Source organism: Oryctolagus cuniculus, chromosome 7 (assembly GCF_964237555.1).
Source record: "Oryctolagus cuniculus chromosome 7, mOryCun1.1, whole genome shotgun sequence".
NCBI classification, from domain to species: Eukaryota; Metazoa; Chordata; class Mammalia; order Lagomorpha; family Leporidae; genus Oryctolagus; species Oryctolagus cuniculus.
This window is the reverse complement of record NC_091438.1, coordinates 120,068,411-120,084,652: the sequence shown is the minus strand read 5'-3', so window position 1 is coordinate 120,084,652 and position 16,242 is coordinate 120,068,411. Positions and strand designations below refer to the sequence as shown.

Sequence of the window (16,242 nt, the reverse complement as noted above, 5' to 3'; positions counted from 1 at the left end):
GACAGTAATGTAACCTAGGTCTCCCACATAAGTGGCAGAAGCACTTTTACTTGAACCTTCATTGCAGCCTCAAAGGGTCTGTATGAGCAGGAACTTGGAGACAGGAACCAGAACTGGGATTCAAACCCAGCTAACCTAATGTGGGAAACAGCCATTATTATTATTATTTTTTTTGAAGATTGATTGATATGAGAGGCAGAGTTAAAGACAGAGGTCTTCCATCCACTCTCCAAATGGCCGCAACAGTTGGAGGTGGGCCAGGGGGCCAACTGCTTTCCCAGGCCATTAGCAGAGAGCTAGATAAGAAGAGGAGTAGCTGGGAAAGGAACTGGCACCCATATGGGATGCCGGTGCCAAAGGCAGAGGCTTTAACCTGCTATGCCACTGTGCCAGCCCCGAAACATGCATCTTAAACAAGCTAAATACCACCAATTCCCCATTGTCTAGAGTCCTAATGATGTGTAAGTTCTTGAGTGATTTAAGTAGGTGTAATACTTGACAATTTTAAATACTTTTTCACATGTAATTTAGTAATTCTAAACATTTTACAGCATTTGTTTTTTGTACCTCTTTCTGTATATACATGTTGTGTTTTTCCTGAGTCATTGGAGAGTTGGTTGCCCTTTGTCCCTTGATATTTGAGTTTGTATTTCCTATGAACCGGAATATTCTCCCTAAAGTCATGGTACTCTGAGCACATTTTTTTGAAATTTACCATTGGTGCCATATTTTTATTATACTTACATTTTTATATATATTATATATACATATATTTGTGTGTGTGTGTGTGTGCCAGTGTTAATTATCCCAATTAACTTTCTTAAAGAAAATATCTTTTTTTAGGCCAGGATCATTTCATGTATTCATTCTTTGTCTATCCTTTATGACATTGATATTTTTAGAGAATACAGATCACTTTGTTTTGTTGGCTTTCTGGGAGAACAATTCTTGGTCTTATCCAACTTTCCAATGTACATTTAGCATCCATTGATGAGTCATACCTGAACCAGTGTTTCATGTGCTGGCTGTAAAGGGATTTTTACAACTTCAGCACTGATCTGCCTTTATCAGAGAAGAACCCCACCTTCGTCTGTTTAACTTGTATTCAATATGGATTTGTTGGTTCCTATTATTTTTGGCAGTTTACAATTCATTACTGTCCTTAATTTTTTTTAAGATTTATTTATCTTTTTGAAAGGCACAGTTAGAGAGGGAAAGACAGAGAGATCTGTCTGCTGGTTCATTCCCCAGATGGCCACAATGGCTAGACCTGGGCCAGACTAAAGCCAGGAGCCAGAAGTTTCTTCCAGGTCTTCTAGGTGGGTGCAGGGGCCCAAGCACTTCGGCCATCTACTGCTTTCCTAGGTGAATTAGCAAGAAGCTGGATCAGAAGTGGAGCGACTGGGATTTGAATCAGCATCCACGTGGGATACTGGCATTACAGTCAGTGGCTTTACTTGCTACTCCACAGTGCTGGCCCTGTCCTTAATTATAATTATTTTCTTTTTTTTTTTTAATTTTTTTTATTTTTTGACAGGCAGAGTGGACAGTGAGAGAGAGAGACAGAGAGAAGGTCTTCCTTTGCCGTTGGTTCACCCTCCAATGGCCGCCGAGGCCAGCGTGCTGCGGCTGGTGCACTGTGCTGATCGATGGCAGGAGCCAGGTGCTTCACCTGGTGTCCCATGGGGTGCAGGGCCCAAGCACTTGGGCCATCCTCCACTGCACTCCCTGGCCGTAGCAGAGAGCTGGCCTGGAAGAGGGGCAACCGGGACAGAATCCGGCGCCCCGACCGGGACTAGAACCCGGTGTGCCGGCGCTGCAGGCAGAGGATTAGCCTAGTGAGCCGCGGCGCCAGCCATAATTATTTTCATTGTCAGATTGTCATGGATTGGCCGATGTGAGCTTCTTCAAACTGCCTCCTTTGTCATTTTCCCAACTCACTATTCTTTTTTAGCACTTTGTTACATTCTGGCACAGTAAGGTATTCTAGATTTTTCTGTATCTCCTCGACATCTGCACTGGAATTGGGCATTTCTCTAAAGGGCCCTCATTCCTTTTTGTGGGAATCTAAGACTTGAGAACCAGGTACTCTCATTCCTGTTGGGATATCTTTGTTTCTAAAGCACTTCCTGCAGATGGAGCTAGTAAATTGTTACATAGGAAACAAACTTAATGTGCTGTGTTCGAATGTTTATCCTCACACCATTTTTCTTTCTTTACCAGTGTGTGAATATATCTCTATAGTGAGAACACTGGCTATCAACATCAGCACATTTTGCTCAGCCCTACAATTATACAAAGTAGTTTCAGAATTAGTGTGTCCATACTGCATAAACAAAAACCTACTGAAAAGTATGGAACTTGTTTGCATTGTTTTTCTTCTTCCAGACCAAAGATATAGTTAAAATAGTAACCAGACGTATTTATATTCTTGGCTCCTATATTTGTTTCCATGAAAGGCAGCATGGTATATATACTGTTAGACTTTGGCCTTTTCTCTTTATAAATATTTTATTTTTATTTATTAGAGGGGCAGAGAGAGAGAGGTCTTCCACCCTCTGGTTCACTCACTCCCCAAATGGCCGCAACTGCTGGAGCTGGGCCAGTCCGAAGCCAGGAGCCTGCAGCTTTTTCTAGGTCTTCCACATGGGTGCAGGGGCCCAAGGATTTGGACCATCTTGTACTGCTTTCCCAGGCCATAGCAGAATACTGGATTGGAAATGGAGCAGCTGGATCTTGAACCAACATCCATGTGGGATGCTGGCACTGCAGGCAGTGGCTTTATCTGCTATACCACAGCGCTGGCCCCACTTTGGCTTTTTTACTTAATATATCCTATAAATTACTCCGTCAGCTCATGCTTCCATCTTTGTTATGGCTTAAAGTACTTCACTGTGTATATGTATCATAATATATCTAGTGTCCTTTGTTACAGATCTTTTGCTGTAGTTTCAATCAAAAGCCTGTACTCAAAGATGAATAGTAGGAGGTCAGAGGTTGTGGGCAACACCTGCATTCCATCTGAACACCAGTTTTCAGGCCCAGCTGTTCCACGTCTGAGTCAGTTCTGCTTATGTGCCTGGGAAAGCAGCAGAGGATGGCTCAAGTACTTAGGGTCCCTTCCACCCACATGGGAGACCAGATTGCATCCTAAACTCCTGGCTTCAGCCTGGCCCAGTTCTGCCTGTTGCGTGCATTTGGAGAGTTAACCAGTGGATAAATTTTTCTGTCTCTATCCCCATCTGTTCCCCTTCTCTGCCTTTCAAATAAATAAAAAGTAGTCTTTGTTTTTTAAGATTAACAGTGAAGGACTGTTGGCTGTGGTGTAGCAGGTAAAGCCACCACCTACAGTGCTGGCATCCCATATGGGCACTAGTCCGAGTCCTGGCTGCTCCACTTCCAATCCAGCTCTCTGCTAGGGCCTGGGAAAGCAGTAGAAGATGGCCCAAATGCACCTGCACCTGCACCTGCGTGGGAGACCTGGAAGAAGCTCCTCACTCCTGGATTCGGATTGGTGTAGCTCCGGCCATTGCAGCCATCAGGGAAGTGAACCAGCTGTTGGAAGCCCCTTTCTCTCTCTCTCTCTCTGCCTCTGCCTCTGCCTCTCTGTAACAGTGACTTTCAAATAAACAAATCTTTAAGAAAAAAATGATGAACGGTGAAACCTATTAGCAATGTCTTTGTTTTTCAGGTTGCTGGAGGAGCCAATATGAATCAGATTTCTGAAGCACTGAACCACTACAGGAATAGATCATGTTTTTTCAAAGAAGCTCTCTACAGGCTGTTCACAGAGACATTTTCAACGCAGGTAATCATGCCTGCAGTTTTAAAGGTAAGTGGAATTGCAAGTCAGACATATACTTTTGCAAAAAAAGATTATTAATATTTATATATATGGCAGAGTTACAGAAAGAAGAAGAGACAGAGATCATCCAACTGCTTGTTTCATCCCCAAATAGCTGCAACAGCTGGGGCAGGGAAAGGCCAGAGGCTGGAGCCTACATTGTCATCCAGGACTGTCACATAGGTAGCAGGGGTCCAAACACTTGGGCCATAAATTAATTAAAGAATGAGATTTAGAGTATTTAGTGGTTTAGAAAGGAAATTTCCCAAAATACTTAATTGAAAATTTTTATGTGTTTTTTGAGACAGCTCCCATCTGCTCTTTCACTCCCCAAATATTTACAAATGCTTACAACAACCAGGATCAGGCTGGTTGTTTTAAGCTGGGTTGTAGCCATTATCTAGGAACTCAATCCAGATCTCCAACATGTGGCAGGATCCCAGTTACTTGAGCAAACACCTCTGCTTCAGAGGGTCTGCATCAGTGGGAAGCTGGAACCAGATCCAGGCATTTGATCCATATGGGACACAGGCATCTTAAACCCTAGGACAAATACCTACCCCATATTTATTTATTTTTTTAATGCATGTATTTTGTTAAAACTACATTTAAAGTCAAATGAAACATGAAAATGAATTATTTTTAAAGATTTATTTTATTAATTTGAAAGGCAGAGTTAAAGAGAGAAGAGACAGAGAGAGAGAGGTCTGACATCTGCTAGTTCACTCCTTAGGTGGTCGCAATTGCCTGGCTGGGCCAGGCCAAAGCCAGGAGTCAGGAGCTTCTTCTGGGTCTCCCACTTGTGTTCAGAGACCCAAGCATTTGTTCCATCTTCCACTGCTTTTCTCAGGCCCATTAGCAGCTAGCTGGATCATAAGTGGATTTAAACTGGTGCCCGCGTGGGATGCTTGTGTCGAAAGTAGCAGCTTAACCTGCTACACTACAATGCCAGCCCTGATTGTTTATTTTATTCTTTGCTGTTCCAAAACCATAGGGCTTTTTCTTCAGCATGGGACATTATATTTATTTACGACTAAAAATTGATACTACACAGGGATAGCCATTTTGGTACAGTCTGTTAAGCTGTTTGTGATGCCCACATCCCACATTGGAGTGCCTGGTTTTGAGTCTCAGCTATTTCCAATCCTGCTCCCTGGTAATGTACCTGGGAGGCAGCAATGACCTAAGTTGCTTGGGTTCCTGCTACCCATATGGAGACCCTGATGGAATTCCCAGCCCCTGGCTTCACATTGGCCTAACCCTGGCTATTGTAGGCTTTTTTGTAGGCTTTTGAGGGGAGTGAACTAACAGATAGAAGATCTCACTTTGTCATTATGCCTTTCAAACAAGCAAACAAATCTGTTTAAAATGTAAAGATTGAATTAGATGTTTTAAAAGTCCGTTTTAGTCTTAAGATGCTGTGATTTCTATGAAAATCACATTTCTTTTTTTTTTTTTTTTAAGATTCATTTATTTATTTGAAAGAGTTACACGGAGAGAGGAGAGGCAGAGAAAGAGAGAGAGAGAGAAAGATCTTCCATCCACTGGTTCACTCCCCAGATGGCTTCAATGGCCGGAGCTGTGCTGATCCGAAGCCAGGAGCCAGGAGCTTCCTCTGGGTCTCCCACATGTGTGAAGGGGCCCAAGAACCTGGGCCATTTTCCACTACTTTCCCAGGCCATAGCAGAGAGCTGGATCGGAAGTGGAGCATCTGGGACTTGAACCGCTGCCCATGTGGGATGCTGGTGCTTCAGGCCAGGGCATTAACCCGCTGTACCACAGCGCCAGCCCCGAGGTTTTTGCATTTTTAAATTGTATATGACGGCAGTCTGATGGAATCCCAGGAGCAGTTTAGCAAATGTACCACAAAAACAGTTGCATAAGTATATCTCAGTTTGGTCGCTAGGCTGCCTGTGCTCAGGTACCTGACAAAGTGAAGGGCTTTGGTCCCCTAAAATCACAGTTTATGTAAATATTAGTGTATGTAATTTAGAGATGAGCATCCTTATTTTGGCCCAGGAAATGAATCACAGTGTTGCTGAATGTTAAAGCTGGTAACAGTGGCTTCCTTGGGTATTCTTGCATTGTTTGGCATCAGATGACCTTTTTAAAATGTTTTCAGCTTTTCAGATTCTTAGTCTTTGCTGGTGGGTTTATCACACACTTTTTTCACTGTTTTTCTTCATCACACTTCCTCCACCTCCGTTTCCTCTGAAGACCCCGCCTCAATGGAATCTCTCAGTGAAGCCCTTCCATTCCCTCTCAGAAATGACTTCCTCCAGCTTCCTGAGGTAGCACTCTTCCATGGGGATTTTCTTCAGTGCCATGTTCTGGCATCCTTCACAGCTGCTACTTGTTTACATGCCCTCATCTTCCTCACAGGTGTTCACACTAAGAACTAGGGTGTGAGTCCAAGTCATGATTGTGTCCCCAGTAAGTGATTATGAAGTGAATTTCACAGGTACAGAAATGGAGGTCCCGAGAAGGAAGGTGACTGGCCTAAAACCAACCACTACTTGAGGGCTGCAGTTGAATTAGAAGGTGTTACAGTAATTCATTGATGTCCTAAAGAGTAAATGCTGGCCGGCGCCGCGGCTCAATAGGCTAATCCTCTGCCTGCGGCGCTGGCACACTGGGTTCTAGTCCCGGTCAGGGTGCCAGATTCTGTCCCGGTTGCCCCTCTTCCAGGCCAGCTCTCTGCTGTGGCCCGGGAGTGCAGTGGAGGATGGCCCAAGTGCTTGGGCCCTGCACCCCATGGGAGACCAGGATAAGCACCTGGCTCCTGCCTTCGGATCAGTGCGGTGCGCCGGCCGCAGCGTGCTGGCTGCAGCGGCCATTGGAGGGTGAACCAACGGCAAAAGGAAGACCTTTCTCTCTGTCTCTCTCACTGTCCACTCTGCCTGTCCAAAAAAAAAAAAAATTTTTTTATTAAAAAGAAAGAGAGTAAATGCTGAGGATAGGGAAAGTCTTACTGTTCCAGGAAACTGATATTTTTGCCGACGGACCCCAGGCAATAAGACACTATACAGAATGTTCATGTTATCATAGGCCACTAAAACCAAGTTCATCTTCAGCTTGTGGCTATAGGAATGAGGAACCATCCACTGGACTTGGCAGTGCAGTTCACCGCCAGTGCTTGTGCCCTCAACTTGACTCGCCAGGGCCTGGCCAAGGGGATGCCTGTTCGTCTGCTGTCAGAGGTTACCAGTCTACTTCTCAAAGCTCTGAAAAATTTTCCTCAATACCCCCAGGTAATTTGAATTCTTCATTTCACTTTCTAATCTTAGGATAGATATATGAACAATATTTATTTTTTAGTAAAATATTCAATTCATCAAAATGTCTCATTCTGGGTTTTCACTCTATCAAAGAGAAAGAAAATAGATAAGGAATTCATGCTTGTTATAGGAAAAATAGGAAATATGGATTAATATTGAAGTTAAATTTTTTAAGATCCCTGATAAACCTGTTACCCAGAAACATGTTAGTATTTTAGGTAACCTTATAGGCTGAAAAACGTTGGTTTTTATTTCATCCCATTTATGAAGATTAAGTTAAATTAAAGCCATAAATCTCTGTCTTTGTTGTGGTGATGGTTACACAGATGTAAATTGTCAAATCTAATTGAAAAGTTTACTTATGGTAAGTTAATTTTTAAAAAAATACAGTCAGAAAGGCAGTATTTGTCATTTAAGAAATTTGCATTTCTGCCTTTTAAAATTTGCATTTCTTTCTGCCTGGAAGATCCGGCTAAGCTCAGTCTTTCCTACGTGACAATTATCAGTTGTGGGATTAAGTGCGGAACTTGAAGGGGCCAGGTACATAGTGAGTTCTCAATAAGAAAAGCTCATAGGGAACACCAGCCACATTTTTAGAGCCTTTATTTGAGGTGCAGTGTTAGAGTTGCTAAAAATTATTTTGTTTTATTCCCTAAAAGTTACAGAAGAATTGTCTTCTCTGCTTAACCAATTCCCGGATTCTTGCGGATGTTCCATTTGACAGGCAAGTACATCTTGGTCATCTCATTGGTGTTGATTATGTTACTCTGAGTGTTGCTGGCTTTTGCTTATTAGTTTAGCAGAAGCCTGGTGAAGTTTGTACTGAGCCTCTTGGACAGAAAGATGATTGGATAGATGAGTTCCAAAGAGTCAAATTCTAGCCCTTCCATTAGTTTTGTGCATGAGTTCCCTGTACAATAGTTAATCTTCTAATATTAGATATGATCATGTTTACAAAGTGTTTTCAATAGGGCCTGGCTTAAGAAGTATTGGCCTGGGGCTGGCACTGAGGCATAGCAGGTAAAGCCGCTGCCTGCAGTGCCAACATCCCATATGGGCACTGGTTTGAGTCTTGGCTGCTCCACTTCCGAACCAGCTCTCTGCTATGGCCTGGGAAAACAGCAGAAGATGGCACAAGTCCTTGGGCCCCTGCACCCACATGGGAGATCTGGAAGAAGCTCCTGTCTCCTGGCTTTGGATCAGCCCAACTCTGGCCGTTGCAGCCATTTGGGGAGTGGACCAGCATCTGGAAGATCTCTCCATCTCTCTCTCTCTGTAACTCTGTCTACAGAAATAATAAGTATTGGCCATTCCAGGGGAGGCCAGTATTGTGGTGCAGCAGATTGAACCATCCCATATTGGAATGCTGCTACATTTCTGATCCTGCTGCTTGCTGATGTGTTTGGGAAGGCTGAGGAGGATGACTTAAATGCTAGGGTCCCTGACACCCACATGAGAGACCTGGTTGTAGTTTTTGGCTTCTGGTTTTGGCCTGCCCAGTCCTGGCTGTTGCAGTCATTTAGGGAGTGAGCCTCTTGGTAGAAGATTACTTTCTCTCTCAGAAAAATAATTTTAGTCATTCTGCTATTATATTTGTTAATATTTGTTTATTTAAATGTTCTCCTGGTCTTCCCTCTTTTTTTTTTCTTTATTTATTTATTTGAAAGGCAGAGTTGCAAAGAGTCAGAGACAGAGAAAGGGGTCTTTTTATCCACTGGTTCACTTCTCATGTGGCCACAACAGCCAGAGCTGTACCGATCCGAAGCCAGGAAGTAGGAGCTTCTTCCAGGTCTCCCACCAGGGTACAGGGGTCATCTTCTACTGCTTTCCCAGGCCATAGCAGAGAGTTGGATTGGAAGTCGAGCAGCCAGGACCCGAACTGGTGGTCTTATGGGATGCCGGCACTGCTGGAGGGAACTTTACCCATTACACCAGCCCCTGGTCTTCTTCTTTACAGGAGGCTCTCGATTTTAATAGCTGAGACTCCAGAACAGGGGTGGTGAACCTTTTTTCTGACTGGGTTCATTTGGGTATTTATAACATCATTTGCTGGCCGTAGAAGTGTATCAACTTTGGCCCTGTGTTGTGACACAGCAGGTTAAGAGCTGCCTGTGACACTGGCATCCCATATGAGTCCCTGCTGCTGCCCTTCCAATCCAGCTCCCTGCTGATGTTCCTGGGAAAGCAAAAGAAGATGGTAGAAGTGCTTGGGCCTCTGCTCCCTCTGTGGGAGACCCAGATTGAATCCCCGGTTCCTGGATTTGGCCTGACCTGGACCTGGTCTGTGTCCATTTCAAGAGTGAACAAAGTAATTATCAACTTAAAAATGTATATATATTTGCCATATATAGCCAGACCAAATGACTTTGTGGGCTTTATATAGCCTGTGGCTGGACATTCCTCACCCCTGCTCCACAAGTACAAAACAAAACTGTTTTTCTTTCAGGATTTGTTGGGGAGGCTAAGTGATTTCTTCTGTCCCTATCTACAGTTTGATAAACTTTGTGTAATCATGAGAAAATGCATAATACTTTTCAGATTTTATGCTGCAAAGTTTGTTATGGGATGGCTGTGTAGGCATGAAGACCCCAAGATGCAAACAATGGCAGTGAGCGTCATCTCTATTCTAGTCCTCCAGGTATGTGACTGTCTAAAGGCAGGATATCCCTCTCGCTATTCTTAATAGATACTTCACTTTTTGCTTTTTGTTTGTAGCTCTCACCTGAGAGAATTTTACAGCTTAAAGAAGAGCTCTTCTCAGCAATTAAGGTAGGTTGATTATCATTTTTATAAGCTTTTCATGAAAATTTTATTAGCATGATTTTAAGAAATCAAATTATTCTAGAAGACCAATTAAAATGAAAAATCTATAAGATGTGTTCCCTGGAAGAAGCTTCCTACTCTTATAGCTGTTTCTTTTGATATTTACTTCTGCGTTTCTTTTTTTTTTTTTTTTTTTTTTAAGATTTATTTATTTATTTATTTGAAAGGCAGAGTTAGCAGACAGACAGACAAGTCTTCCATCTGCCGGTTCACTCCCCAGATGGCTGCAATGGCTGGAGCTGTGGCAGATCAAAGCCAGGACCCTGGAGCTTCTTCCAGGTCTCATATGTGGGTACCAGGGTTCAAGCACTTGGGCCATCTTCTGCTGCTTTACTGGGGCCTTTAGCAGAGCAGGGAGTTGGATTGGAAGTGGAGCGGCCAAGACTCCAACTGGCATCCATATCAGATGCTGGCATTGCAGGCAGTGGTCCAAGCTCTATAATGCAGGTCCTACCTCTGCATTTTGAAGTATAATGCTTATTGTGTAATTTCTTTTCTTTCTTCCTTTTTTTTTTAAATTCATTTTATTTGAAAGTCAGAGTGATAGATTGTCTATCTACTTCAACCAACCCCAAAGCTGATAATTTTCTATGGTCCACAAATAATGTTATACAAGTAAATAATTTGACTTAGTTTGATTTAGCAGTGGGTGCTTGGTATAGTGGATGAGACCTCATTTGCAACCCCAGTGTCTTATATTGGAATGCTTGTGTTTTCCCATTTCCTTCTTCCTGCTGCTGTGTACCCTGGGAGCCAGCAGATAGGCCCATGTTGTTGAGTTCCTACCAATCACATAGGAGACCCAGATTGAGTTTCTTCCAGCTCATGGTTTCAGCCTGGCCCTGCCCTGACAATTATGGACATCTGGAGAGTGAACCAATGGACTGGAGATCTGTATTTCTGTCTCTCTCTGCCTTTATTAAAATAATACAAATAGGGGCCAGTGTTGTGGCAAAGTGGGTAAAGCTGCTGCCTGCAAGGTCAGCATCCCATATGGGCACCAGTTTGGGTCCTGGCTGCTCTACTTCTGATCCAGCTCCCTGCTAATGGCCTGGGAAAAGCCATGGAACATGGCCCACGTGTTTGGACCCCTGCCACCCGTGTGGGAGACCTGCATTGAGCTCCTTCTCAGCTCATAATTTTAGCCTGTCCCTGTCCTGGTTATTTTGGGCATTTGGAGAATGAACCAGTGGATTGTAGGTCTGTATTTCACTCTCTGCTTTTAAAGTAATATAAGTAAATAAGAATTTAAAGATCTATTTGATTTATTTGGAATTGTTTGAAGTACAGAGGTTTATATTTAACTTTTCTTCCTGACATTTTCTCACCTTTTGTAAAATCTGTCTTTTCTTCTGTTAATGCTGTACCACATTAAACTCCCAGTTGATATTTGCATCTATTTCTTGACTTTGCTCTATTTACTTGTATGTTATTTACAATTTCATAAATGCTTTGATATGTAAAACCTTTTATTTTGGTTTGGTTATCCTTATCTGTTTTTATATGCAAACACTGGAGTTGGCCTAATTATTCCAAGAAAATTCCTATTTTCTTTATATTGTGTTAGATTTATGATTAATTTAGATAAAGTGACATCTGCAATACTGATTTTCCTTTCTTAAAATACTGTATGTATCCCATTTATTGAAGTCAGAGTATTGATTTCTCACATGCTAGGGATGTCAATATACAGGGGATGTGGCTCAGAGAAGCTGCTGGTCCTAGAGAAATTCTGTTGTTTGATGAAATTACATAGGAGAGTGTGGAGTATGGAGACAAGCTGAGGGCTGAAATTTTCAGATACTTACTTAAGATAAGTATGTCAGAGAAGTGGGAGGGCCAGGAAAGGAGGGAAGATGGATCCAAAATAATTAGAAGGAAAACCTGAGAAGTGAGAGCAGTCTTAGAATCCAAGGAGAAGCCAGCGCCATGGCTCAATAGGCTAATCCTCCACCTTGCGGCGCCGGCACACCAGGTTCTAGTCCCGGTCGGGGCGCCGGATTCTGTCCTGGTTGCCCCTCTTCCAGGCCAGCTCTCTGCTATGGCCAGGGAGTGCAGTGGAGGATGGCCCAGGTGCTTGGGCCCTGCACCCCATGGGAGACCAGGAAAAGCACCTGGCTCCTGGCTCCTGCCATCGGATCAGCGCAGTGCGCCGGCTGCAGCGGCGGCCATTGGGGGGTGAACCAACGGCAAAAGGAAGACCTTTCTCTCTCTGTCTCTCTCTCTCACTGTCCACTCTGCCTATCAAAAAAAAAAAAAAAAAAAAAAAAAGGAATCCAAGGAGAGTATTTCAAGAGAAATTGAAGAGTCCAGTGTAGTGCTGCTGAGAGGATGAGTAGCATGGGGTCAGAACCAACTACTAGATTTGGCAAGATACAAATTAATCATACTGCTTATTGTGATTTTAGTGGAGTAGTGGCCCAAAATGTGGTGAGCAAATATGAGATGAGAAATGGAGACTTTTTGATGTATTTAGGGAAGCAGAGGAAGCAAGATACTGTAATATAGGGTCAATATTTTGTTTTAAGATTGGTTATAGTAAAACATTGTATAGAGGTTTGGGGGAGCAGATGGTATAAGTAAAACAGAGGGAAATGATTTGATGCCAAACCTTTTTTTTTTTTTTTAAGCTTATTTATTTATTTTAAAGTCAGAGTTATACCGAGCGAGAGAGAGGTCTTCCATCTGCTGGTTCACTCCCCAACTGGCTACAATGGCCAGAGCTGAGCTGTTCCGAAGCCAGGAGCCAGGAGCCAGGAGCTTCTTCTGGGTCTTCCATGCAGGTGCAGGGGCCCAAGGATTTGGGCCATTCTCCACTGCTTTCCCAGGCCATAGCAGAGAGCGGGATCAGAAGTGGAGCAGCCCAGACTTGAACCAGCGCCCATATGGGATTCTGGCACTGCAGGCGGCGGCGGCTTTACCTGCTATGCCACAGCACCAGCCCCTGATGCCAAATCTTTGCAGGAATTGGATTTCTAGAAATAAAGATGTTGGTTTCAGATTGGAGCAGAAGCCAAGGAAGGCAGAGTATATTGACACAGTTGTGAGTAGGCTGTTGGCTTTATTTATTTATTTATTTATTTTAAGATTTCTTTATTTTTATTGACTTGAAAGGCAGAGTTACAGAGAGAAAGGTCTTCTGTCTGCTGGTTTACTGCCCAGATGGCCGCAATGACTGCAGTTGAGCCCATCCGAAGCCAGGTGCCAGGAGCTTCTTCTGGACCTCCCACATGGGTTCAAGGGCCCAAGCACTTGGCCACATTAGCAGGGAGCTGGATCGGAAATGGAGAAGCCAGGATTCAAACTGGTGCCTATATAGGATGCTGGCACCACAGGCGGTGGCTTTACCACAGCACCAGCCCTGGTTGTTGGCTTTTGTTAAAAAGAGCAGCAGAAGTTCTCAGTGAAGAGTAAAATGAAGTCATCTAACAAGGGGTGGAGTGGAGGGGGCCAGAAAATTAGGAAATAGTCGTCTTTGGGGCAAATTCACTGGGAAATAGAATAGTAGTAACATATTCATTTGTCTCCCCTGTAGAAATTCATTTTGAAAGTGAGACCAGTTGAGCTAGCTGTTGAAACACCCAGGTGTTTTGGAGGAGGCATAAAGTAAAGGGACAGTTAAGTTTAACTCAGATTGGATTTTGCTGAGTGGCGGGATTGAGGTTAAAGTTGTTGAAAATGGCTGCAGGACTAGACGGTGAATACTGGAAGCAGCAGACTGGGAAGAATAATACTAGAGAGCAGGTTTTTTTTTTGTTTTTTTTTTTTGTTGTTTTTTAAGATTTATTTTATTTGAAAGGCAGAGTGACAAAGGTACACAGAGAGTTCTTCCTTCTGCTTGTTCCTCAAATGGCTGCAATGGCCAGGGCTGGACCAAGCCAAAGCCATGATCCTGGACTCCATCTGTGTCTTCCATGTGTGTGCAGGGCCTCAAGTACTTAGGCCATCCTCCACTGCCTTCCCAGGCACATTAGTGAGGTGTTGGACTGGAAGTGGAGCAGCCAGGACACAAATCAGTGCTCATATGGGGTGCAATATCCGACAGTGGCTTAACCCGTTGTACCCAATACTGATCCCAGTACTAGAGTTCTTAAGACAATTTTAGGTGGTAATTTGGGAGAGTTGGGCATTGTGGGACACAGATGGGACACCCACATCCCTTATGGGAGTGCCTAGGTTTGTGTCCTGCCTCCACTTACCATCAAGCTTCCTGCTAATGCATAGTGGGTGAGATAGCAGAAGTATCGAGATAGCTCAAGTATTTGGGTCTCTGCTTTCCATGTGGATGGAGTTCCTGGCTCCTGACTTTGACCTTTCCCAGTCCCAACTGACATGGGAATTTCGGGCTATTTTTTATTTTCTTGTCTGTCTTTCCTACCTAAATTAGTATCTGACTAATTTTGACTAAGCATTCTAAATATATAAATAAATGGAATTGTCTATAAATGTAGCTCATTATGAGCTTTATAGCAAGTTGGACCACGTGTGCATTGAACCTTTTTGTTTTTATATAATCCTAATAAAAGCCGTAAGAGGGAAGTAATTGAAAGAGAACAGATCAGAAAAATATATTAAATGGTAGGACTTGGGTTTACAATCCGGGTTGGATTCTAAAATTCTTCACTATGTTGTTCTTCTTAAACTGAAATTGAATCCATCAGTTGGGCATCTAACTCCCTTTCTCTTTGGTTTTTAGGAACTGCTGGTGATATTAAAACAAAAGACTACTGAGAAGTTACATGATATCACCTTCTTGTTCACTTTGAAAGCACTTTGGAATCTCACAGACGAGTGTCCAGCTGCATGCAAGCACTTTGTTGAACATCAAGGATTGCCCATCTTCATTCAAGTCTTGGAGGTGGGAAGACAGAATTAAATTTATATGCAAAGTTCTTTTGTTCATGATAAAGTAACCTGTATGTTCTCTTGACAGACTTTTCCGGAATCAGCAATACAAAGCAAAGTACTTGGTCTTTTGGTAAGGTGAATTCCTTTGAACTCATTTACAGAAAACTAACACCTGTTTAGTACCTACTACATGCTAGCCACTGTTGTAAGCAATTTAATCTTCACATTGTCCCTTAAAGTAAATACCATTTACCATTGTAGATCAGTTATCTATTGCTGAAAACAGACTATAGCTTAGTGGCTTAAAACAATAGCCCATTTATTTATTAATTTATTTATTTTAAAGATAGATTTATTTATTTGAAAGGCAGAATTACAGAGAGGCAGCAGCAGCAGAGAGAGAAAGATCTTCCAATCTGCTGGTTCACTCCCCAGATGGCTGTGGTGATCAGAGCTGGCCAGGAACAGGAGCTTCTTCTGGGTCTCCCACGTGGGTGCAGGGGCCCAAGGCCTTAGGTCATCTTCTACTGCTTTCTCAAACCATTAGCAGTGAGCTGGATTGGAAGTGGAGCAGCCAGGACTTGAACTGGTGCCCATATGGGATGTTGGCACTGCAGGCGGCAGTTTTACCTGCTGTGCCACAGTGCTGGCCCCAGCCATTTTTTTATTTAGGAATCTGCGGATGTATTAGCCATCTTTTCATCACTGTAACAAGTACCTGAGAGGAACTACTGATGAAAGAAGAGGGTTTATATCAGCCTACAGCTTTGGAGGCTCCAGTCTGAGATTGGGCTGCTGTATTTGTTTAGGTGTCTGGTGAGGCTGAGGCTGGTGGAGGGAAGATCATACAGTGAGAAAGGGGGCATTCTCATCCTGTTTATGAAGCCACTGTGATTTGATCATGGGGGCCACCACAGGACTGTATTCCAACCTAATTGTCTCCCACAGTTGCTGCCTTCAAACACCACTGTTGGACTAAGTTTTTACTGTCTATTTGTTAGCCATTAGTCTTAATCCATTAATCATTTTCCTAAGAATTCGGGGACCAAAGCTCTTAACACCTAGGCCTTTGGGAGACACCGAAACTTAACATCCCGACTCCAACAGTGAGTCAGTAGTTTGAGCAAATCTCAGCTGTATGGTTTTTCTGCTGGTTTCATGTGGGGATCCTCATGTAGCTGCAGGTATCTGGTGGGTCCGCTGGGGCTGAATGGTCTCTGGGGGCTCATTGCTCTTACCTGACAGTTGGAGCAGGTGTTCAGCTAGAGGGCAAGTCCCACTGTGCAAATGCCTTTTCACCTTCTGCTTGTGTCACATTTGCTAACTTTCCATCAGCTGTTGCAGATAATGCATTTAAACCCCACATTAAAAGCAGTGACCATCCCTTAATGCAAAGAGCAGTAAATTTATTTTGCTAAGTGGTATTTACACAGGGTTAGGAAAAAATCT

At 43.3% G+C, this 16,242-nt stretch overlaps 1 protein-coding gene across 1 annotated transcript in view; it reads left to right on the top strand.

Moving 5' to 3' along the window:
* Window positions 1-16,242, top strand: part of ZYG11A (zyg-11 family member A, cell cycle regulator) — a 42,467-nt gene that overhangs the window by 13,831 nt on the left and 12,394 nt on the right. The window contains exons 4-10 of the mRNA XM_002715624.5: window positions 3,692-3,832; window positions 6,919-7,095; window positions 7,782-7,846; window positions 9,661-9,760; window positions 9,838-9,891; window positions 14,642-14,803; window positions 14,879-14,923. Coding sequence (XP_002715670.2) covers window positions 3,692-3,832; window positions 6,919-7,095; window positions 7,782-7,846; window positions 9,661-9,760; window positions 9,838-9,891; window positions 14,642-14,803; window positions 14,879-14,923 — 744 coding nt within the window. The remainder of the gene's footprint in view (window positions 1-3,691; window positions 3,833-6,918; window positions 7,096-7,781; window positions 7,847-9,660; window positions 9,761-9,837; window positions 9,892-14,641; window positions 14,804-14,878; window positions 14,924-16,242) is intronic.